A 24,598-nucleotide genomic window follows, 5' to 3' on the forward strand; every position below is an offset into this window, starting at 1 on the left:
TTAGCAGTTTCATCCCAAGAATCAAGTAGTAATAACTAAACTTATTAATCTAAAACCACTACGAAAAAAATCGTCCATAATTACAGGTCACTTCTGATGTAAACTATACTTTCATCAAAGTCATTTAAAAATTAGGTTCAGTACTCAAGAAAATATCTTTATTAAGATCAGATGCCATTCAAAATGATCGCGTTTTTCAGAAAGTTTATGACTGCCACTTGTATTACTAAAAACATTGAAATTATTACAATTTATTTTACAAAATTTCGATCTTCAAAGTTGCCATTGCTCTTTGCCTCTATATATATATACACGGAGTCTTTTTTGTTTTACAACCCCTGTAACTTTTTATTTTTGAAGACAGGTTCTTAATAATACAATTTTTAATTCACACGGATAACACAGGAAATCACTTTATATTTTTAAATGGGACACCCGGTAAGCGACTAATAAGTATTCTAAAATAAATAGTAAAAAGTTAATCAGTTAAATAGAGGAAAATTAAATATTTCATTACAAAAATCTAGTAGCCTAAAAAATTAACAACTATGTTTTCATTTGAATAGTTTCATGAAATTTCCACTTCCAAACAAAAATTTTATTTCTAAATATTCCGAATGTTTTTTTTTGCAAACAAAGCAGAACACTCTTAGAATTAAATTCACATTTATGCCTTGTGTGGCATTCGTTATTAACATTTTCTTTTATGAAACCCCGAAGGAGATAACCATTGGGGTTTAAATCAGGCGATCTTGGAGGCCATCTTACTGGGCCCCTGTTCCCCATCCAACGATCTTTGAAACATTTTTGTTAAAAAAGTATTCACATTTGTCATGTTGTGAGGTGGTACCCCATCCTGTCGAAAACACAAGTTTTGAATGCAATTCAACGATAATTTATCAAAACAATCTTCTTTCATTTGCCGCAAAATACGTAAATATTGGTCGCCATTCAGGTTGACATAAAAAAAATATGGTCCAATTTTGGTATTATTTACCAAGGCAGCCCATACATTAAATACATATATACCGTGTGTTCCATTTAACAAAATGATGGAAGCGACAATAAGAGCCATGAGACAGATATTTTAAAATCAAACAAATTTATTCTAAGAACTATAGGTTTTTCTTTAAAAATGAAAAGTTACAAAGCAAAACTGCCAAGTAAAGTTATCAAATTCGAGTCAGTTCTAAACTGTTTATTTTGAGTTACACAGATCATACCAAAAATAAACAAAAAAAAAAAAAATGTAACTAAACACTATGTGTCTCCTGTAAAAACTCAGTAGGTTCCAGTACAAAACTAGCTATTTTAAATTTTGCAACAAATGATCTTCGGTCACGTCATTTGAAATTTTTGGAAGAAACGAATGGCAAAGTGAACATAGAAGTTTTCTGTCAACAGGATTAGTACTTTTATTGGTGAGGTAACTGATAATAATTCCAAAGACCACCGTTATCGAGAATGTTATTAAAGGATAATAATAGAATGAAATCCTAACCACAAAGTTTGGTTTAATTCCACTTGTCGCATTTCTGAAACTAATATGTTTAAAATATACAACATTATTAGAACGAATAACTCGTTACGCTATGGTCCACTCTGGAGCGAAGTTTTCCAAATTAGTTTGATTAAATTTGCAACCTGCAGTAGATATAGGTTTCACAACATTAGCAAGCAATTTGTTGCTTTCATGGTACATTGCGGTTAACAATAGGCTTGCTCCCGAAATAAAACCAACAATTCCACCATAAAGAGCACCCTGTTTGAAAATTTAACATAAAAATGTTTGTCAATTTCAAAATGACATACATTTGAATTCGCTTTCGGAATTAAAAGTCCTAACGAAAACATTCCCAATAGGGGACCGTTAGCTACACTTAAAATATTTAACGCCACCTGAAACAAGCCTCCCAGATTTTCTACGAAAAAGCTTAACAGTATACATAATGTTCCTGTGACAACAACAGTTGATTTCACAATGTTAACAGCCTGTGATTCGGTAAAATTTTTTGTGAAGGCATTACAAATAAAGTCTTTGTAAATTACGCCAGAGAGAGAATTTAAAGTTGTTGACAAAGTACTAAAATAGAAAATCGATTTAAATTGTGTTTGTGTTACTATTATTAATTAAATACCTCAAACTGGCACTAAAGGTGCAAGCCATAAACAGTCCGCAAACACCTGTTATATTTTTTAAAATGTCCAAAATGTAAAAAGCTACTATTCCATCATACTTTTCCAGTTTAGATGCAGCAACGGGATCGCAGTCTGAATATAGGGAATAAATATTTAAGCCTAGGATGATGCCCAAAATTTGTGTCAAAGAGAAACCAATTGTAAAATATATGATGGTCCTTCGAACAATTGTTAATAAAATTTAGATTTATTTAGGACTAGAACAAGTACTACTTTTTGCAGTCAGCTAATGTTGGCACTGATGAGTACTTTAATATGCTGCACTGATTTACACCAACTTCTGCTAGCCAACCCATAGTGCGACCAATCACTATAATCCAAAAACTGTCACGTTTTGTAGGATCAGGGTCAAAACTAAAAACGACATTAGCATTTGAAAGAATAAAGGAGTAGGTATTTTTACTCCAAAATATCAAATCTTCCTCCGTTCTTAACTCTTGACCATACAACTGTAGGTCCTCCTTGCTTAACAACACCCGATACCAAAAAGATAGACAGTGTAACCGAGAGGACTACCATTTGAAAAATATCAATCCAAACAATAGATTTTAGGCTTCCGAAAGTAGTGTAGAAAACACACACACCACAAACAATTACTGTTAAAAGATGGCTATTAACACCAGAAACTAAAATATTCATTAACGTTTCAAATAAAATTTGTTCATAGGTAACTATTTATGATCGAACCTGTGTGACAAGCAACTGTCGCTATTTGTATTATCACTGCTAAAAAGAATATAAACTCCAAAACGTACAAAATCGAACCAAATAAACGTGTTTTTCTGTCAAATCTTTTCTCTAAGTACTCATAAATGCTTGTAAATTGTAAATTGTAAAGTACAGGTAAAAAGATATAGATTTTTAAGAAACACAGTAAAAACAAGGACACTACTGTCCATGTATAATTTGCCCCATACGGATACACTTCAGCTGGTAGAGCTAAAAGTGTAAAAGTCGACATGTGGCTAAAACAAAAAAATGAGTTTGAGGAAGAATTTCGTTAATACCAACCATGCTACTAGCGATACGGCTGTAGAAAGACTTGTCATTCTTTTTCCTCCCATTAAGTAATAACTAAGGGTGGCTTCAATCTTACCAAAAAATTTTACACCGGTTCCAGTGCACAAACAGATGATCAGCATCAAAACAAAAATAAAATAATCTACCCAGGACATATTTCTTACAATGGTGTCTTTCGAATTTGGTGCAATATTAAAAGTCAATGTGGAATTCATGGTTTAAGTTGCAACGAGGCTCGAAGTTATTGCAACAAACCTGCTGGTATTAGAGTCATTTGCAGAACGAAATGGGTCATCACGTGGTCTGCGCATAGTGTGCATTTATGTCGGTCAAGTCCATTATTCATCCAAAGGGGTGAACATCTTTGCACTGGTGTGCAATCAGACCCATAATATATTATTTTTCTCAAATTTTATAAATAATAGTAATAGTTTTAAGAAAGTGATTATAAAATTCAGATTTTTGTTCTTCATTGTCTATATAGACATAATATTAATATGGCATGAACATTATTATTTTACTATGCTACAGACGGTACGCCACTGGGGTCTAGAAGCCGCGCATCATAAGCCCCACCCCTGGCCCCTTTCATTCTGCATTTACCTCTATGTATATGCCTGCTGTTTATACTAAAGCACAAATAAGAGCCTGTTTTAATTATTTTAACTACACAATATTTTTATTATATTTATTTTGGGCACGACTTACAGGTGTATTGTATCCATTTTAAAATAATGTAATAAAAAATATAATAACTAAGTATACCTTCACGTCGGAACAAAACAGCATCAGTTTTAAGTGGGACAGAATTATAGCATTTATCACACTTTGTTAGCTCTGAAAATATACAAGGCGCACTAAGGCGAAAATTTATTTCACACGAGTGAAGTAAAAAAAAATCGAAGGAGGGAACGAGCATTCAACCTTATTTCCCATTTAAAGAATTTAAATTACACGTAATACACTAGGCGTGAATAATAGAATTATCTATGTGCATATATAAAATTTGAAATGCAGTCTGCATCTGATAAACAAAAAAAATGGGTTAAAATGCTTAAAATATTTGTAACATTTAACATAATAAGAATGTAGAAAGCTAGTTTGTACTTTTATTCCAAGGATAAAACAGTAATAAAAAATAGCAAGTGTTGCAACTGTAAATGTAAAAAATCAAAGTCAGTCAGTCTAATCTATTTATTTTGAATACACAGATCGTAGGAAAAATAAATAATAAATAAAAAATAAAACTCTAGCTTAACTAAATAAAACGCGTTTGGTGCAAAAGTTCGTAGATTTCAGTGCAATAACCCTGATTTATCTAAGTTTTTCAACAGATGATCTTCTGCAACGTTATTTGAATCTTTTGGAAGAAACGAATGGCAAACTGGACTTAAAAGATTTTTGTCAACAGGATCAGCATTTTTATTGGTGAGATAGCTGACAATAATTCCAACGACCAGCGTAATCGAAGACGTTATTAAAGAATAATAATAGAATGAAATTCTGGCGAAAAAGTTTGCTTCACTTGCACTTGTCGTATTTCTGAAAATAATGTCTTTAAAAAATATAACCCTACTATATGGAATAACTTGTTACGCTATGGTCCAATCTGTATATATGTCGTCTAAATTCGTCTGATTAAATCTACAACCTGCAGTAGACATAGGTTTCACAAAATTGGGAAGCATTTTTTTGCTACCGTAGTACATTGAAGACAACATTAGGCTTGCTCCCGATATAAAACCAGCAATTCCACCATAAAGAGCACCCTGTTTAAGAATTTAGCGTAAGAATTTTTGTCAACTTTGGAGTGATTACATACATTTGAATTGGCTTTGGGAATTAACATCCCTAACGAAAACATTCCCAACTGGGGACCGTTGCCTAAGCTTAAAATGTTTAACGTTACCTGAAACATTCCGCCAAGATTTTCTACAACAAACGTTAACAGTATGCATAATGTCCCTGTTACAAAAACAATTGACTTCACAATGTACAAAGCCTGTGATTCGGTAAATTTTTTTTTGAAGATGTTACAAATAAAGTCTTTGTAAATCACACCAGAGAGAGAATTCAAAGTTGTTGACAACGTACTAAAATATGAAATCGATATAAAATGTAACTTTTTATGGTTATTATTTTTTAATTAAATACCTCAAACTGGCGCTAAAAGCACAAGCCATAAACAGTCCATAAATGCCTGTTATATTTTTTAACGTGTCCAAAACATAAAAGGCTACTATTCCATCATACTTTTCCAACCTATTTGCAGCAACGGGATCACAGTCTGAATATATGGAATAAATATTTAAACCTTGGGAAACACTCCCGATTTGTAATAATGTGACACCAATTGTAAAATATATGATGGTCCTTCGAACAGTTATTTAATAAATTCAAATTGATTTAAGTCTAAAGAAGCACTTTTTACAGTCGCTAAATGTAGGAACAGATGAATACTTTAATACACTACACTGATTTATACCAAATTCTGCCATCCATCCTACAGTGCGACCAATTACTATGATCCAAAAACTGTCATGTTTTGTAGGATTAAGGTCAAAACTAAAAAAAAAAATTAGCATCCGAAGAAATGCAGCAAAATGTAATTACTCAAAAAGATCGAGTCTTCCACCGTTTTTAGCCCTGGACAATAAAACTCCAGGTCCTCCTTGTTTAACAACACCTATTATTAAAAATGTAGATAAAGCAACACCTAGCACTACCGTTTGAAAAATGTCAATCCAAACAATGGATTTTAAGGTTCCAAAGGTAGTATACAGAACACACACACCACAAACAGTTATTGTCAAGAGATGGCTGTTTAAACCAGAAACTAAAATTGACGAACACGTTTCAAATACATTTCAGTTAAAGGTATTATGATTAAACCTGTGTGGCAAGCCAATGTCGCAATGTGTGTTATCACTGCTAGAAAGAATAAAGATTTCAAAACGTACAAAATCGAAGCAAATAAACGTGTTTTTCTGTCAAATCGTTTCTCCAAGTACTCATAAATGCTTGTTAATTGTAAATTGTAAAATACAGGTACGTAGACGTATATTTTTAACAAACACATCACCACCAATGGGAATATAGACCATAGATAGTTCGCCCCGTACTGATACACTTCAGCTGGTACAGCTAAAACTGTAAACGTTGACATGTGGCTAAAATCAAAAAATAGATTAAGAAGCATTTTGGTTAATACCAACCATGCTACAAGCGATACGGCTATAGGGATAATTTTCATTCTTTTTCCTCCCATTAGGTAATAACTAAGGGTGGCTTCAATCTTATCAAAAAATTTTACACTAGTTCCAGTACACAAACTTATCAATAGCATCACAATAAAAATAAAATAATCTAGCCATGAAAGATTTGTTGTATTGCTGCCTTTGAAATTTGGTGCAGCATTTAAACTCAACGAATAATTCATTTTTCAAACTGAAACAAAGTTAGGCGTTACTGTAAAAAACCTATTGTTATCAAACTGTAGCAATTACACATGTTATCAGTTTTGAAGCAAAAAATAACTGTATTTTCCGCTTAACTGAACGGCCAGCGACTTTGTCCAATATTTTGGATTGAATGTAATTGCTAATTAATCAATTAAGAGAATTAAAACACAATGATTTCCCAGTGAATTTCATGTCAAAAAATCGGCAGGAAATGTTTTTCGAGCAACGGTGGAAGAGGTTTATCGTACTGCTAAGAGTAAAGTTTTGTGTCTATTTCAGTGTTTTTTACGTGTTACACATTGGTACACAACAATAATAATTGTTACTTTTGTTGCGCCTTTTTTCAGTCATTTTGAACTGGTATCTCAATGAGCCAGTATAATAGTCAGAACAATCGAAAAAATACGTTGTCACAATGCCAACAACAGACTTTATCCCGATCTCGATCGCCATACTGTTTTTCCCAGCGCCTCCTATAGTTTCTTTTCATTCCCAAAACTGAGTTGTTAAATCAGGAACTTATCAACAACTCCTCGTGTGTACAATCGTAAAAAAATACCTTGGTTTTAAGTAGAGATTATGATAACATGTGCAATAAATAGTACGTATGTAAGTCAAATTACAAATATTCAAGGTTAGAACATACTAAAATTACAATTCTTTAAATACAAATCGGTTTTTAAAACAAATGAGAGAACCAACGTCGTGTCTCCAGATCATTTTCACTTTTACAATTTTAAATTACATCCTATATAAACTTTATTTATTTTTTTGACAAAAGAATATCTGCAAAAATATTCGATCGGCACACGTCCTTTAAAAAAAAAAGTTACCAAAACGTCTGAGTAGTATTTTTGAGTTTCTTGGTGTATATGCGTGGCGTTAGAGAGATGTACTTCATGTACTATTACATTTATTTTGAACCCAACTTACGTCAATAAAGAATTCCTAGGGTAAGCTGAAATGAAGTTCCACCTTATTGTCCCGAACCAGTCTCAATCCTTAGAGTTAGTATATTTCATCAATTTTAAAATTATTTTGTACCAAACTAAAAAACAATAAATTTTGAAAACTTATAGCTGTAAAAATATTATACTCCTAACATTTATCATACTTTATATGGCAGCATACAGATATTTGAAATATGAAAGGTGCACTAAGAGTATTTTTTTTTTCACATTAATGATGTCTATACAAATCACGTTCTAATGCAAAGGAGGAAGGAAACATAATGTGCCTAACCTAAATCTCACTTTAAAAATTTGAGTTTTACATAATATACTATCGGCCCGTACTAAAATTATCTATGTCCATATATATACTATTAAACGCAATCTGTATCTCATAAGCTAAAAACAGGGTGTTAAAACGTTTTAAAATATTTGTGCCATTTAACATAATAACGATTTAAAAAGTTAGTTTGCAGTATTATTCCAAGGGTAAAGCAGTAATAATACTTTAGATAATTAAATTTAAAACTTAATAATTACAAAATTTTAAGTGTTCATCGTAATATTGTCGTTATTTCTTACAATGGGCACTTTTAAAGTGCTAAACATTTTGTCCTAAATTATTTAAAAATTATGTTTACTGTTCAAGAAAATTACTTTATTAAAATCAGATTAATGTACAACCATAAACATAAAAAATATTGTTTTTTTTTTATTTCAATGTACAAGGTTGTTCCGTAAATAGGTGTGTTATTAACATATAAATGTGACATTTGGCCCCCTATCTATACAAACAGAGACATTCACACAGCAAAACTACTGAATTACGAATAATAAAAAAAAATGTAGCTTTAGTAAATGTCAGTACAATAACGCGGACGTGCTTATGTTAAATTTTTCAACAAACTATCTTCAGCAACGTCATTTGATTCTTTTGGAAGAAATGAATGACAAACCGAACTTAAAAGATTTCTGTCAACAGGATCATTATTTTTATTGGTGTAGTAGCTAATAATAATTCCAACGACCATCGTTATCGAGCATGTTATCAAAGGATAATAATAGAACGAAATTCTGACGATAAAGTTTGCTTCACTTGTAACATTTCTGAAAGTAATACGTTTAAACTATGTAAAACTATCATGGCAATGTTACCCTATGGTCCAGTCTGCAACGATGTCGTCTAAATTCGTTTGGTTAAATGTACAACCTGCAGTAGACATCGGTTTGACAAAATTGGGAAGCAATTTGTTTGTTTTATAGTACAGTGTAGACAACAGTAGGCTTGCCCCCGAAATAAAACCAACAATTCCACCATAAAGCGCACCCTGTTTGAAAATTTAACATAAGAATGTTTGCAATTTTGAAATGATCCTCCAAGATTTTCTACAACAAATGTTAACAGTATGCATAATGTTCCTGTTACAAAAACAATTGATTTCACAATTTTTAAAGCTTGTGATTCGGTCAATTTTTTAGTGAAGGCGTTGCAAACAAAGTCTTTGTAAATAACACCAGAGAGGGAATTTAAAGTAGTTGACAATGTACTAAAATATAAAATCAATATAAAATATAACTTTTATTGTTATTATTTTTGTTAAATACCTCAAACTGGCACTAAAGGTACAAGCCATAAACAGCCCACAACCCCCGTCACATTTTTTAAAATGTCCAAAATGTAAAAGGCTACTATTCCATCATACTTGTCCAGTTTAGATGCAGCAACTGGATCACAGTCTGAATATAAGGAATATATATTTAAACCTTGAACAATAGCTCCAATTTGTAATAGAGCGAAACCAATTGTAAAATATATGATGGTCCTTCAAGCAGTCATTTAGGTATATCATTCAGATTTATTCAAGTTCAAAGCAAACACTTTTTACAGTCGCTAAATGTAGGAACAGATGAGTACTTTAGTATAATACACTGATTTACACAAACGTCTGCCAGCCACATTACAGTGCAATCAATTTATATAATCCAAAAACTATCGCGTTTTGTGGGATTAGGGTCAAAACTTAAAATAACATTAGATGCTGAAGAAAAGGAGAAGAAGGTAATTACTCCAAGAGATCAAATCTTCCACCGTTGTTAACCCTTGACCACACAATTGCAGGTCCTCCTTGTATAACAACCCCTCGTAACAAAAATATAGATAGAGCAGCACATAGAACTACCATTTGAAAAATGTCAATCCACACAATTGATTTTAAGCTTCCGAAGTATCCGAAGGTAGTATAGAGAACACACACACCACAAGCAATTATTGTCAAGAGATGGCTGTCAACACCAGACACTAAAATTCATTCGTTTCAAAAACATTTCGTTCATAGTTAACTCCATCACTAAACCTGTGTGGCAAGCTAATGTCGTAATGTGTATTACCACTGCTAGAAAGAACAAGCACTTCACAACGTACAAAATCGAAGCAAATAAGCGCGTTTTTCTGTCAAATCGTTTTTCCAAATATTCATAAATACTTGTTAATTGTAAATTGTAAAGTACAGGTACATAAATGTATATTTTTAACAAAGTCATTAAAAGCAATGACAACATTGCCCAGAGAAATTTTGCCCCGTATTGATACACATCGGCTGGAATAACTAAAAGTGTAAAAGTTGACATCTGGCTAAAATAAAAAAAAAAAAAAATGACTGAGTCAGAATTTGGTTAACACCCACCATGCTAATAGCGATACGGCTGTAGGAAGACTTTTCATTTTTTCCCTCCCACTAAATAATGACTGAGGGTGGCTTCAATCTTACCAAAAAATCTTATACCAGTTCCAGTACACAAACTTATCACTAGCATCACAATAAAAATTAAATAATCTACCCACGAAATATTTGTTGCAGTACTGCCTTTGGAATTTGGTGCATAATTTAAAGTCATTGAAGAATTCATTGTTTAAGCTGAAATGAAGTGAGGCGTTTTAGTACCAAACCTTTTAGCGGTTGTATATTCTATCGATGAAAAAACCTCTGTAATTAACATTTTTACGAGGAGGCAGTGATAAATAACCGGCCAGTACATACCTACTACTTTTGACCAAAGTCCTGTATCATAAAAAACTGGACAGTAGAATTCGAGAAAGCAAAAAGATAAAGAAAACTCATTTGTCCATTGGGTCCTAAATGCTTGAATGATGATCAAAGCGACCCAGAGTGACAACGGTTTCTATGTTGAACTACGAACTTTTCAACACCTCCCCGTATGCGCTGTTAAAAAATAGTGTTTAATTTTAAGTGTCCTCATAATCCTTTATGACTACATACATTATCATAGCATGTGTTGCACAATACAAATATTCAAGGTTAGAAAATGTAAAGAGCGTAATGAAATTGAAATTTATTTTAGATGAATTAAGTACGAACCAGTTTCTAAGGCAAATAAAATAAGAAGACAAACGTCGAGTCTCCAACCTCACTTCTCACTTTCGGATTTTAATTTGCACCGTGAACCGTATGATACGTCAGTTTATAATAAACATTATCTCTCTTTCCATAAACGAGTAGAAACAAAATAATCAAGACGGTACACGTCTTAAAAAATTATCAAAATGTTTGATATTCATATTCTTAAAAATTTGTCAGTAGGAAGGGATTAGAAAAAGCGTAGAAATTATGATGTGACAATTGATGACGAATTTAGAAATTTATAAGTAGTTTCGGAACAAAAACCAGTTTCCCTTCATTCCGTCTCATTTTGAGAAAACGCATCTATGTTAAAACGCGGCAGATCTTTAATACACCGTACACCCCTAATGTACAAAACAAGAAACATCACTTTACAAGAATTCCGGCACGAGCAAAAACACAGTAATATATTCAGCTTCACAATGCCATTTAAAGAATCCCGAGCTAAAACATACAGTGGCTGACAAATTGTCTTAACTCTAAAGACCGAAAATTCAAATTAATGCCACTGCAAAAGCGGAACAGATAAACAAAAGGAGGGAATACTAATGGAAAAATAAATTACACCAGGTATAAGCACGACAAGACAAAGCATTTCGGGAATTAAAACGTGAATAATGTCTTTCGCCTCGAAACCGTCATATCCCCGAGTGATGCTTCCACGAAAGTTGCCTGATTGACGTTTATAGACAAATACAAGCCGAATGCTGGCTTCCATTAGTAGCAAGCACCTTCCCGGAGTCGCCCGGAAAGCTCCGGAGGTTCAATTAAATCATAAATCTAATGGCCAGACGTACGACACGGCTTTTATCGATCGTGAATTATTTATGGTCATTTTATATTATTAATAACGCGGGATGATGAATTGTGACAAAGGTATTTTATTGTTTTCATTTTCTACCACGCCAATATCTCGGCTTTAACTGTATTTTATTGCGCAACGTCGATTTCATGTGTCTAGGTGGAATTTATCATTTCCGGTCGTGAATATTTCCGTGTGACACGACACTTGAAAAAGACTAAGAACTCGAAATCCCTACCCATGGCTAAATTTATTATCATTTTTTTCAGCGAAATTTACAATCTGATACCCGTGTCGAGCTGAAGCTTCTCGTTTGATTAATTTTTATCGAGGATTTTGTATCAAATCGATCACGAATACGAAAACGCAGCTTTCTCTCTTTCATTCGTACGTGTTAAAAAACACTTTTATTTAACAATGTCATTAAATCATATTTTCACGTTTGATCTTCTCTCCTAATTCAGCCGAAACGTTTGAATGGCGTCGTTAATCGTAAAAGTAAAGACGTTCTCTTTAGCCTGTGACACGTTTTGTGACAGCTGCCGCGAAGAGATAGCACGTTTCCAATCGGATTAGCGAACCGCTAAACGAAAGGAACAAAAACGGAACCGTGTTAAAACTGGATTCCTGTAAACGGATATGAGAATTATGATAAGAAACTTCCAATATTCAAGATGCAAGTTAATGCATCGACTAAAAAGTCTTGACGGCTTCAACGCAAATAAGCTCGCTGGAATTGGCTCTGACGTTGCTTTTATTATTTTCTGCGGCTTTCAATATTTCAATTTACATTAACTATGCAACAGTGACAGGCGGGGCGGATGAAAAAGGAGCTTTCAATCGCTCGCAGTCAAAATTCCGGAAATGTTGGTTTTTGAGCTTTGCGTGAATGCAAGTTGAAACGGGAGTAATCGTAAACGAAACTAAATATTTGTGGAATCGTCATCAATCAGTTTTGATTTGCATCGGCAAAAATGTGAATAGGATATTGGGACAAATCGCAGTTATCAGTAAATAGGGAGGATCAGAGCGGTCGCTGGACGTCCAAGATAAGGAAGACAATCAACTCTTGTTTTCGGTTTTGGGGCTCACTTGGATGATGTTGCGTTTTAATTACTGGAAAGAGATTTGGGGATTTGGCGAAATCTGGGCTAAAAAACAACGAGCTGAAAAAGTTCGCAAAATAGGCAGATAATTTGGCACTGATTTAGGCCGAACGCCTGTGTGTTCGAGACAACTGAAGTGTTTTTTTTAATTTAGTTCACAAAGAATACTTTTCAAATATTAATACAAGATGAACAAATTTTCTTGCAGGGCTTAAACAGTTTCACCACAATGCCGCTACACGTTCCAAGGTAATTTTTTCTCAAAGCTGTAACCGAATAAATCATGAAATATTAGTTAGATACCTCCTTTGAGATTATAGCTCTTTTAGTACACATTGCGGAAGCTCATTAGCATCGCATATCTCTTCTAACATTAATTCTGCGTGGAATACGTTACTTTCAGGCCAGAATTTTAGTTTTCTCCAGCTCGTTATGTATTCCGATTCATGTAATGTAAGAGGCTCAAATGCGCCCCGTACTTTGAGAGTTTCGAGGCTGGGATTTGAGCCGAAATATGAGAGGATCAATGGTTACTAGCAATAATTACCTGCAGAAGCAATTAGGCGCAGGAGCGTAGCAAAGAAGGCATTACTCATTCAACAATCTGCTTTCGTTTGTGCATAATTAAGTCTGGCACAAATTGCGGTGTGAATCGTGGCGGTTTTAATTCTACCGTGATATATGGATGGGAAAATTGTTTTCCTAGGCGGAAAATGGAAGAACTATAGGAACAGCACGTATTTTCTAATAAATCTAAAAAAGTCAGTGAGATCTTTCACACTATAAAACATGTTGGTATTCTTTTAGTGTACGTTAAAGTGAATTAGTTCCTGTAGATTTCTGACCTCTTCCGTTAAGGCAATGAATGCTTTTACGCTTGTGTAATAAACCACATTTTGAAACAAAGTTGTCGAATGTTTAAGAATTCGGAAGTCGCATTTTAAAAATATGAGATTTCCTACAGTACGAAATGGAGTCACCATTAGGGGACAGCGCCTCTCCGACCTTTATTCTGGACTTTCCTCAATTGCTAAAATTGTCGCGCAGACGTCAGCTTCAGAGGCTTGCTAGGGTCTTCATAATTTACCTTCAACATGGATCTCAATATAGTTTGTGGGTTAGAAATGTATAATTCATGATTAAATGGAGACCTCCCAGAATATCTTTAATAATTTTGTAATTTTGTAATGTTTAATGTTTTCGATAAATAAATAACTACTTCTACGAATCATTTGGAAATGTATTCTAGGCTGCGTCCCCAATTCCGTCGAGCACCTTACTACTCTTGGATCACCCTGTATACCATGATTAGTTCGTGCGAAACATGCAACGGGATGCATTCGAAATGAGCACAACATCCAAACGAAGACGCATTGCTGAAGATAAGCAATCGAAGGCAGGCGTCCTGCTCATTGGAGCGATAATCATCTCGACACGTCAATATTTCAAATTGGGATAATCAGATACGAGGGATAAATAATATTAGTAACAGGTTCGTATCGATGGACCAGCAAGAATCGGAAGAGTCGGCAATTAAAGCACACTCTCGAGTGGAACGCTGCCTAACGACGTTCTGTAAAGTAATCAACATCGGATTGGATTAAATCTAATCGATAAAGGAGTCGCTCAACCACTTGCTCCGAACAGATTACTCGTGTTTTTTGCTCAAACATTTCGTTTTTCGCGCGGAAGCAAGAGGTCACACTCTTTCCTAGGCTCAGATGTTCCGGAGAGCGTCTCGTTGTGAGTCGAAATTACACGGCGAGCTCTCTTCGGCTGTAATAATGTGTTAAGGGCCTTGAGGTAGCAAATTAAACAGTTCGGTTCGATATTCGAGATCCACTCTTGCGTTTTGAAGTTGAGTTTCATGTGACGTGTTGTCTCAAAGGCCCCATTATCGAATGTCTGTTGGAGTTGTTGTGCTTTTACTTACGACAATGGTGCTTGCCTGGATGTAGAGTTTGCTGAATGGAAGGCGTTGTTTGTGACTAGCGTAGGTGAGAGGCTTGGAACAATCAAGGATTAGGGCAATAAAAATTTGAGACGAGGTCTGGGGGTCATGAACCCCACACGGAGATGTTAACAGAGAATCGTGCCAAAGAAACCAAAATATAAACAACATACTAAAAAGCGTTTCTGTTTATATTTTCCACAAGCGATTATTTCCGTTTACAACCTCTGAAATTGCTGAATGATTATTCTGAAAATTTAGGTCTATTTTAAGATGATCGTGTAAATGATTCAAAATCCGTCAATTCGCTCCTTGAACAAAGTTGATGACGTGATCTCAAAATGTTCACAAGAAAATCTTAGATCCTCAACCAAACATAAATGACAATGATAAATGATAATGATATTGCTGATGCTAATATTATATTTTCTTGATGTTGCTGAGGCTAGTTTATAAGGCAAAAAAGTCGGACTAGAAAAAGCTTACATGGTTTAGAGTTTGGAGAGTTAAATTCCAAACACTGGAACAATCTACATATGTTACAGATCAAATCAGTGTGAAGACCATATCTATTATGATAGTAAGGAAGAAAAGAGTAAAAGAGACCTAACCCCGAAAATGGACAGGGATAGAGCAATCGAGAAGATCTTGGAGAAAACAGGAGAAGTGGTGACAAGAATGGAAGGAAAAGGGACAAGAAAGGATGAACAAATTATAAAAAACACCACCATCCAAACAAAACAGAATTTCCCTGGCCCTTGAAATACAGTGCAAAAAAATCTTGTTCAAAAACAAATATAAAATTTGATTTTGAGATTTTTGTTTAGTTATAAAAGATAAAGTAAAAACCAGTCCACAAGTGTGGTCAATATGAAATATATTTAAAACAGATAACCAACTGGAAAAAATGTATTCTCAATGCTTAACTTGGATTGTTTATGTTTATACTTCGAAAGAATTAAGTCTAAGCACGTTCAGATTACAAGCATCAGCGCTCTTAAAGGAAAATGAAATTTGATTAATTTTGTCTATTGAACGCAAAGAAAAGAAGTAATTATTAATTAAGCACACTCGTTTTTTTTTTTCCTAAAAACCCAATGTCTGGCGTAAACATTCATAAATTTGAAGAACATTTATTCGTCGACAAAATTATAATACGAGATTAAGTATCATTGGAGCATAATTCTAACTAACGATTGAGTTTAAAAACTCAACACGGATTCATAGCCCACAACTGCAGAAGTAACTTAAGATTTAAACAATATTTAATAATGTAAATTTTGGTCCTAGTCTACCTAATAAAAACTGACATAGACAGCAGACGACAGATGTCAGACAGACAGCCACACGGAAACAGGGACCTATTTTTGCGTATTCTAGGCGCATGAAACGTCCAGGAAACATTAAAGTAACCAGTCATACGATAGATTCGATTACAATACTTCCTTAACTTACGCTCGAGAAACGAATACAAAGTTTAGATATGATGAAGATACTGAAAGACGAAAATGAAAACTTGAAGAAAGAACTACAAAAGCAGAACTAAAGAACAACTACAAATAGAAAAAAAGAATAATACGCTAATGATCAAAGACATAATAGTAAATACAGATTAGAGCAATTAAAAGAGAGAGAGAGAGAAATGCAAAAAAAATAAAGAACAAGATATAGATACAGTTTTTTTCCAAATCTTGCAGTTATAATACTTGACTATCTATACAAAAAATAGCTTCCATTTCACTGAAGCTAAATATGTGGCTACGTATATTTTTATACTAAATTGCGACGTTGTTGAGCTCATGAATACAAACTTATTATAACGTGTGAATGACATCGATGAAATGACAGGTAAACCAAAAATTCTCAGGAATAAAAACGAGCCCAAAATTATAAACGTCATACGTCATACATGATAAACAGAACTTCTCTCGACCAGAAGTAGTCCAACAAATCCAGCTTCTTCGAAGAATTATAAAATTTTATTTATTTCGTGATAACTCCTCTATTTAAAAAAACTTTGCGTTATTATAGTGCGACGGGCCTACCATTATTCAATTGGACCCTTAGCTTGCGTTGTTCTTATATGCTCTCAGAAAATGATATATTATATAATTTGGACTGGGGGGGGGGATGGATGCGAGTAAAAACGCAAGGCGGATTCATACACCACAAGTACAGGAGTACAAATTTTGGTTAGGATATTATCATCTGCACGATAGGAATATCGCAAATTTTATGTGTATGTTAGGAAATATACAAATAAAATTTAATAGTAATCGGTCCGGTAGTTTCGGAGATTGTTTGTCCAATAAAATCGCCACCGACGACACATGACAGAAACATGCCTGACAGACCACATACAAATAAACGGAAACAGGAGAGCTTTATGCTCTCGGTGTGATGAAACGTCCAGAAAACATGAAAGTAACCATTCGCCGATTTTTAAAAACTAAAAACCAAACAAAAATTTAAGGTTACAACAGGAAACAAGCAAAAGAAGAAAAACTAAGGAGAACTAGCCTAAAATCAGATACATGGAGCCAAAAATGGGGCATAATTCAAAACAGCAACACATAGAAGACGAAAAATGCAATGAAAAAGATTACGAATCAAGCAAAAAGAAGGGCAAAGAAAGATAAATAAAGAAGCAGATATAAAGAAGGCAACATGGAATATATGATGATTGAAAGGCAAAGAAGAGTATTGAATTGAGGAAATGAAGAAAGAAGAAACAGAATATATTCGGAGTACAAAAATAATAAGGAAGGGGAAGGTAAGGAATATAAAAGAACACAAACTGGGTACTCCAAACTCTAAAAGGCTAGGAACGATCTAAACGAATGGATAGTTGTCATTGGACATCTAAATGGAGAGGCGAAGTAAAATAATAGGGGATTTGAAGAATACATGGACACCGAAGGCCTAATGGTTGAGAAAGAAAACGGCAAAAAAACTGAATTGTTAAAAAAATACTAAATTCGAGCATAAGAACATACATAATACGGGGGAGAAGAGAAAAAAAAGCAATGTCAATCATTAACCACTGTCTTGTGGACATGCACCATTATTTTGTTAAAAGCAAAGAAATAAAAGAAAGATAAGTGAAAAAGTAAACTATAAAGAATACAGAAACAAGAATAAATATTAAAGGGAACTAGAAAAAGCTGCCAGTGAAAAAAAAAATGCGGAACCGTTACAACAATTGAGGAACACAAGTTCAAAAGTATTGAACAAAAGAAAAAGAAACAGAAGAAATACTTGGCCCCAGAAGAAAATACAAAGAAAAACTTCTATATATTTAAAAAAGACAGAAGATGTAACTTGGGAAAAATTTGGGACTGAAGGAAACCAAAAACATTTATTTGACATGAAAACCATAAGAAACAAGAACAACCATATTTTTCAGGAAGGCAAGACAAAAAAGATGTTATGAAAAGATGAAACGATGTAGAAAGACGACCAAACTAAACAAGTAGAGGAACAGGAAGAGCAAACTTCAGCGAAAAATTGGTTCCTGCTCGTAGTGTTCCACAAAGCCCTGCATTACGACTAGTGGTGTACTTTAGAGAATAAAAGAACAGTAGGAAGAATACAACAGGAAAACATTTTAAATATTTGTTTCATGGTTTTCCTTGCAAAAATGTCTTGCAAATAAAGTAGTACTACAAGCAGAGTGGCAATTAAGATAAATCTAGAACTCCTTAATGATACACCGAGCGTGCTGAAGCATCTGGCCATCTTTATCAGAAACTAATAAATAAAATTTAATTAATACTGTCCGAGACGAGATCTACTCAGATTACTTTCATGTGAGTTCTTGCCGACATGTATCGCCGAGTTATAGGAAATAGGGTGTTACCAAGCACACTAAACGTGGATATATCATTCCTTGTCGAATTTAATGGGTCGTTAAAGCATTACGTGAACCAAATTAAATAGCCGCAGGCTCGCATAAAAGCCGCCTATTTATGTGAGAGCCTCAGGATTTCCATTTGACCGGTCAGAAGTTCAACTAGGAGACAATCGTTAAGATGCGCTCAATAAAACGCCACTGTTTTGGATCGTAACTAGGTAAAACGACAAGTCTGCAGTAATGAGCAAGTTCGGCAAAAAAACGGGATAATCATATTTTTAAGCACCGGTCTGGAATAACGAGCATGTCGTAGGAAGAAAAAGAGTGTTTGAAAAGCACGGAACACCGGAAAGTGGTATGTTTAATAATTCTCCGTGTAAATTTCGGCCTGTTTGTTTAGGACTATTACAAACTTAGACCTTTCTACTTTTATTATTCATAAATGTGATACACATATCTACTTTATACACCTACCCGCGTAAGCAATGTTTAATGTGTGCTGAGGGAGGCATTTTCATTCCGTATGATAAAATTCACAGACCAAACGTGCTTAATAACACAGAAGAAGGAAAGCTTCAACCTGCCGAATTTGCATTACCAACGGTCGGATAATTACTTAGGACTGCGCAACGTAACGAGAATTGTGACATGTTGGAAAGAGAATTTTTTGCAAAACTGCTCGGAGTAGGGGGCATAATTAGCCGAACAAAAACAAACCTACCGAATTTTACACGAACTTACTTTGTTGGAAATTCTGCTTTTCTTACGCTTTCGGTGAGTTAATTTAAAAAAATTTCTGCCACTTCATTAATAAAAGCTCAGACGCCCTTAACAAAAAGCAACAACAAAAAAGGGGAAAATTTCAATATAGCCCTGATCTCGTTTTAATATGAATACTAGATCTCTGTAATCGAGAGCTTCACATTTTTTTCCTTTTATTTACACGTTTGTGCTTTTGGTGAGACCAATTTGGCTCAGCGAAAAATAAGCAGCAAATATCAAGTTCCAAACCTTTATAGTATCTACATAACCACGAAAAAGGGCCCTTAGACCATCAAAATATCATCTTTCAGAAGTCATTTCTCGCTGCTCCTCCACTTTATGTCTAAAAACGAAATTCTAAAACGCGACACACAATAAATCCACTGAAAGCTGTGCATCTGAACCTGCTAAAAGCAGTCCTAGTCAGGAGAAACATAAGTGGTAAAGGGAGCCGCAGGTAGGTACACATTAAGTCTATGTCCGTACTGTGTTCGAGTTAATGTCAACTGTCAAATTTCAAATGTGAACGAAAGCGTCGTGCTTTAACCTACTTTTGGCGCCAACTTCAGACGGCAAATATGTAATTGTATAAATGACACTCTGTGTAAATTACACTCAATAATGAACAACTCCGCAAACTCTTAAGTGTATCCTACATTTGAATGCAAGTATAGCACAAGTACGTGGGAGAATTCGGCACGATCTAATACGTGAATGACAATATTGTCATAGAGGGTGTCTCCACTAATTTCTGGAGGCTGTTGTGTTTGTGTAAATATAGCAACTTTGGCGACGCGCCGCTGGTAAAACTATCCAGTCTACGATAGAAATTTAATCATGATTAAGTAAGAAAACTTGGACAATGTCGTAAAATGTGGTGATAAGTAAATACTGTCGAGACGGAGAAACGGTATACAAAGTTTCAAACCTCGTAAATCTGGAGGAAACGAATAAACTAGAGTTGCAGCTTTGAACAGTTAATATCTGAAACTAAATTAGCTGAAATGCTGGCTCCACAAGCTCGACGTATTATGCACTCGGAATGTGCAGTATGGTTTCATGTCAGGATGCTGTCAAATGAAACTTTAGCCAAAAAGCTGTTTATGCTATTTTAAGTGATGTTGTAAATACCCATGCTGACGTGCTTAGAAGGCAAATTTGATAAATTTGGGTGTGCTCTAAGTTGTTGTGAACGACGAGATATTAGGGTTAAAGAGGTCAAATTATGTATGTTACTTGAATTGAGTTTGTGGCTAATGGAAATTTCGCACTTGGTGACTTCCTTTTTATCTTTTCGTATGAAACTAAGCGCATAAGAATTAGACAAATTTCTTTATATATAACACCATCCCTAACACCAGTTTTCTTTGGGGTTTAATAACAATACGTAATTTTTGAAAACCATTCTTCTAACCAAGAATTTGAAAACAATCGGTCCAGAAAATTATAAAAAAAGATGTATTTTACTCTGTTAAAATATATACTCAAATCTATCAGTTTTTATAAAATGTTAATTCAAAACTTGCCGACACCATTATCATATTATCACATTTTATAAACAGTTTTTTCTAATAATTTTCAGAGACAAAAATTAACAGTCGGTATATTTTATAAAATAACTGGAGAAAACTTTCTCCCTCTTACCTTTACCACTTTTGATAAGACAAAGTTAGCAAAGTTTTAGAACAACGGAGATAAGTTTATGATTTTACCTGACAGCGTTCATCACTTTGTGTTGTGTTTCAAAAACAATGATCCACCCTTAAAAACTGTTAGCTTTTTGATACACAGGGTGTCATCAAGTGTGCGACCTCTATATCTCATTAAATATTAGAGATCTAAAAACCTAAAGATTCAGGTTTTTTGGAGAGTATACACTAAATTTATTTTCAGCCATACAGTGCGTTGTTTGCGAAGCGTAACGTACAACTGAGATTTTTTAATTTCCGTCTGCCTCCCTGTCATCTATCTTTCGTCTGTCTATATCGACTTTAATTACACAGATAATCTCCGAAACTACTGGACCGATATCGGGTAGATGATGAATCGCCAACAAAAATTATCCTCACCAACAATTGAATAAGGTCACCTCATTGAAATTGATTGAAATTTTATACGATAACTGTTGTACTTATGGCTTATGAATCCGCCTTGAATTTTTCCGCTAGGCGTCGGTATTCTCGCAAAAAAATCCACATTGAATAACAATCCTTTATACTAATATAAAAGAAGCCCGGCATTATTTTTCTCTTACACTGGGACTGGCATTGTACCTATATATTTTTTTATTTATATAGGGTTTTCTTGAAAAAATTTAATTTCTCAATATCAAATTTCAAAATGCGATTGCACTTCAAGGACGATGGAAGTTCTGTCTAAATAACCAATATACCACCTTTTGCTACTTCTAACAATTAATGACACATCTAGGAACGCGCACTTAGTGACTCACCCTGTACATCCAGAGGGAGAAGTTCATTTAAATTTTCACAGACTGTCATTACTAGATTTCAAAAGAGTTATCTGGAAAAATTCTGTTAATAGGAAAAAAAATGGTCGACGGTTATTTCGACAGAACTTCCCTCGCTCTTGAAGTAATACAATCCGACAAATCCCGCTTCTTTAAAAAATTATAAAATTGGGTTTTGCGATTTTCGTTTTGTGATAACCTTTATAAAATAAAAACCAGTAGCGTAATTAACACCCCCGTAGAGGTTTGCACAAGTGTAGACAATATGAAATTAATTTAAAGCAGATAACCGACGAGAAAAATATGGATATTCTCAATTGCTCAGTACATGCTTAACTTCGACTGCAGGCACATTCAGATTACAAGCCTGAGCGATTAAAAGGAAATGAAATTTGAATGATTTTGTCACCTTAACGGAGACGATAGGACTGATTAATTAATTAATCACACTCAGTTTTTTTCCCAAAAACATTTAAAAATTTGAAAGACAATTATTGGGCCAATTTGTAAGATGACACACAAATTTTTATTAACGATTTACTATGCGTCCAATATCCTTGAAATATTTGCAAGAGTTGACAGTATTCGGTTTTTGGAATTTCAAAGTTAAATAGCAAAACGTTGTTAAATAATTTTGACTTTTTTTTCCAAAAATCTGGATGTCTATGGTAAAAACTCAACATTGGGTTCATAAACCATATGTGCAGGAGTATCTTATTTTATAAAATTTAGATAATATTTACTAATGTAAATTTTGGAGATGACGTCATCCTATTGTGGATGGGAGTGATTAGCCAAATTTTTTTACAAACTAAAAACTAAACAAATTTTGGTTAGCGTTTTAGCATCTACCATCTAGTTTCGGAGATTATATGTCCAATAAAAAAAGGAAAATCTATTGTTTATACTCTAAAAGCTACAAAACAAACATGAAAGTAGCCGTTCGCCGGATGGATCCTATTACAATACTCCCTTACAAGAAATAAATTTTTCGATTTGTTAAAATTATTTCGGCAAATTCCAAAGCATAAAAAGTCGGATTAAAAGGCCAATTATTCTTAATTTTTTCTAAAATTTGGCTTCTAGTTACCTGAAATAAAGAGAAAGCACCATTTGCTGGAAGTTTCTATAGAAATGGAAGAAAAAATCTAACTAGTTAATCAAAAAGAAGTAATCTATCACCAAATTATAGTTGAAATTCTGAAAAACCTGTTTAGAAAAGATTGGTTTAAGGTATGTCCTTATATCATGGGAAAACAGCAATAACGATTCCCAACCGGAAAAACTTCTTGAGTAAACCAAATAAGTAGTCCATTTTTTCAACAATCGACGTTTAAACGATCACTCGGTATATTAATTTACAAGCAAATAGTTAGCATATAGGTCATATTCTAGATAAAGCATGTCAATTCAGTGCAATAAATTTTTATAAACATTATATGCAAGCCAATCACAACTGCCCTTTACCCTTCGGAGCTTTCATAGCTTTCTACTTCCAAAAGCATCTGCCACGAAAGGCGCCTATAACTTTCAACTTCTGAATAAAAATTAGACGAAACCTGCCCGGGCACTAATCCTCTTCCCTCCCCATCCGTTAAAACCCTCAAAACAATAAACTTTTATTAAGGTTACTTGTTCCAATAACTTTCCGGAAGTTATGGGCGTAATCCGCAACCGTTTTCCGATTGTCGTCGACGCGAAAATCAATAAGGTCCCTCCTTAGCGTCTTTCACACACACTAACACTTTCCCTGCAGGGAAATGGTAATGAGATATTAGACGAGGTGGCATCACACATTGAGGGCGGCCGTCCCGCCAATCGCTTAGAGTGCGCCTACAATCCGGCACTGCACACATCATTGCGCGTGATAAATTAGGGAGTTCTTGCATGCTCCCGAGGGAGAAACAGTGCTGTTCATCAGTTGATGGACTCTCGGGATATGTTCCACGGATCATTCAGTCGCGTTCGCCGCGGAAAATGCACCATAATCTACGATTCCAGATAAAAAGCGCGGTTTTGCCGGCGTGAAAGCCAAACACTAAAGTCTTATGAATAGATAAAAGCTCTCGGCAAACTTTGCCGCTGTGTTATCGCGATTCCGTTCGAGGGTGTGCTTATAAAACCTGATAGTTCACGTATTGCCCTATTGTGTTTGTAACATTAACAACGGACGAGGAAAAGAAGACGCTTTTTTAAAGCGGCGGCGGTAAATCTTGCAAAAAATGTGTTGTTGTCTGCGTGGACGGGAATTTTTTTTGCTTCTGATAACGCAGACGGCGGAAGTTTTTGTTTTAGCACACATTTTTTTACTGTAAAAAATTACAAAATTTGTACAAACATGTTTGAACAAGTCCTTGGATTAAACAAAATTAGCGGCACTAAAATTACAAAACTAGGTCCTTAGCACGGGATTTTACCTGCTACCGGTACAGAGTCATTTAGAGTCACAAACACAAAATTATAACAATTATATAACGACAACATATTGTTACACAAGATGTAACATGTTCAAGTGTCAAAATTCTCCGAGTATTTATTTTCGTTACGTTGAAGTCATTCGCTAAAAAAAAAGAAAATTCTCGAAGTTTTAAACAAAGAGACGGAA

At 34.3% G+C, this 24,598-nt stretch overlaps 2 protein-coding genes across 3 annotated transcripts in view; both read right to left on the reverse strand.

The window, feature by feature from the left end:
- LOC135139276 (epithelial discoidin domain-containing receptor 1-like) overlaps nt 1-24,598 on the reverse strand; it is a 466,539-nt gene that overhangs the window by 428,420 nt on the left and 13,521 nt on the right. The gene's annotated exons all lie outside the window — the stretch shown is intronic.
- On the reverse strand, nt 1,275-2,936 carry LOC135139523 (sodium-coupled monocarboxylate transporter 2-like). Its single transcript, XM_064069788.1, has 7 exons — nt 2,887-2,936; nt 2,603-2,825; nt 2,413-2,553; nt 2,139-2,357; nt 1,813-2,083; nt 1,590-1,762; nt 1,275-1,535 (listed from the first exon to the last, which is right to left on the reverse strand). Exons 2-7 carry the CDS (start codon nt 2,716-2,718, stop codon nt 1,307-1,309), a joined length of 1,149 nt encoding a protein of 382 aa, XP_063925858.1. The 5' UTR covers nt 2,719-2,825; nt 2,887-2,936; the 3' UTR covers nt 1,275-1,306.

The sequence above is a fragment of the Zophobas morio genome, unplaced genomic scaffold (genome assembly GCF_036711695.1).
Source record: "Zophobas morio isolate AGI-343-1 ecotype UQ-CSIRO unplaced genomic scaffold, CSIRO_AGI_Zmor_V1 ptg000031l, whole genome shotgun sequence".
NCBI classification, from domain to species: Eukaryota; Metazoa; Arthropoda; class Insecta; order Coleoptera; family Tenebrionidae; genus Zophobas; species Zophobas morio.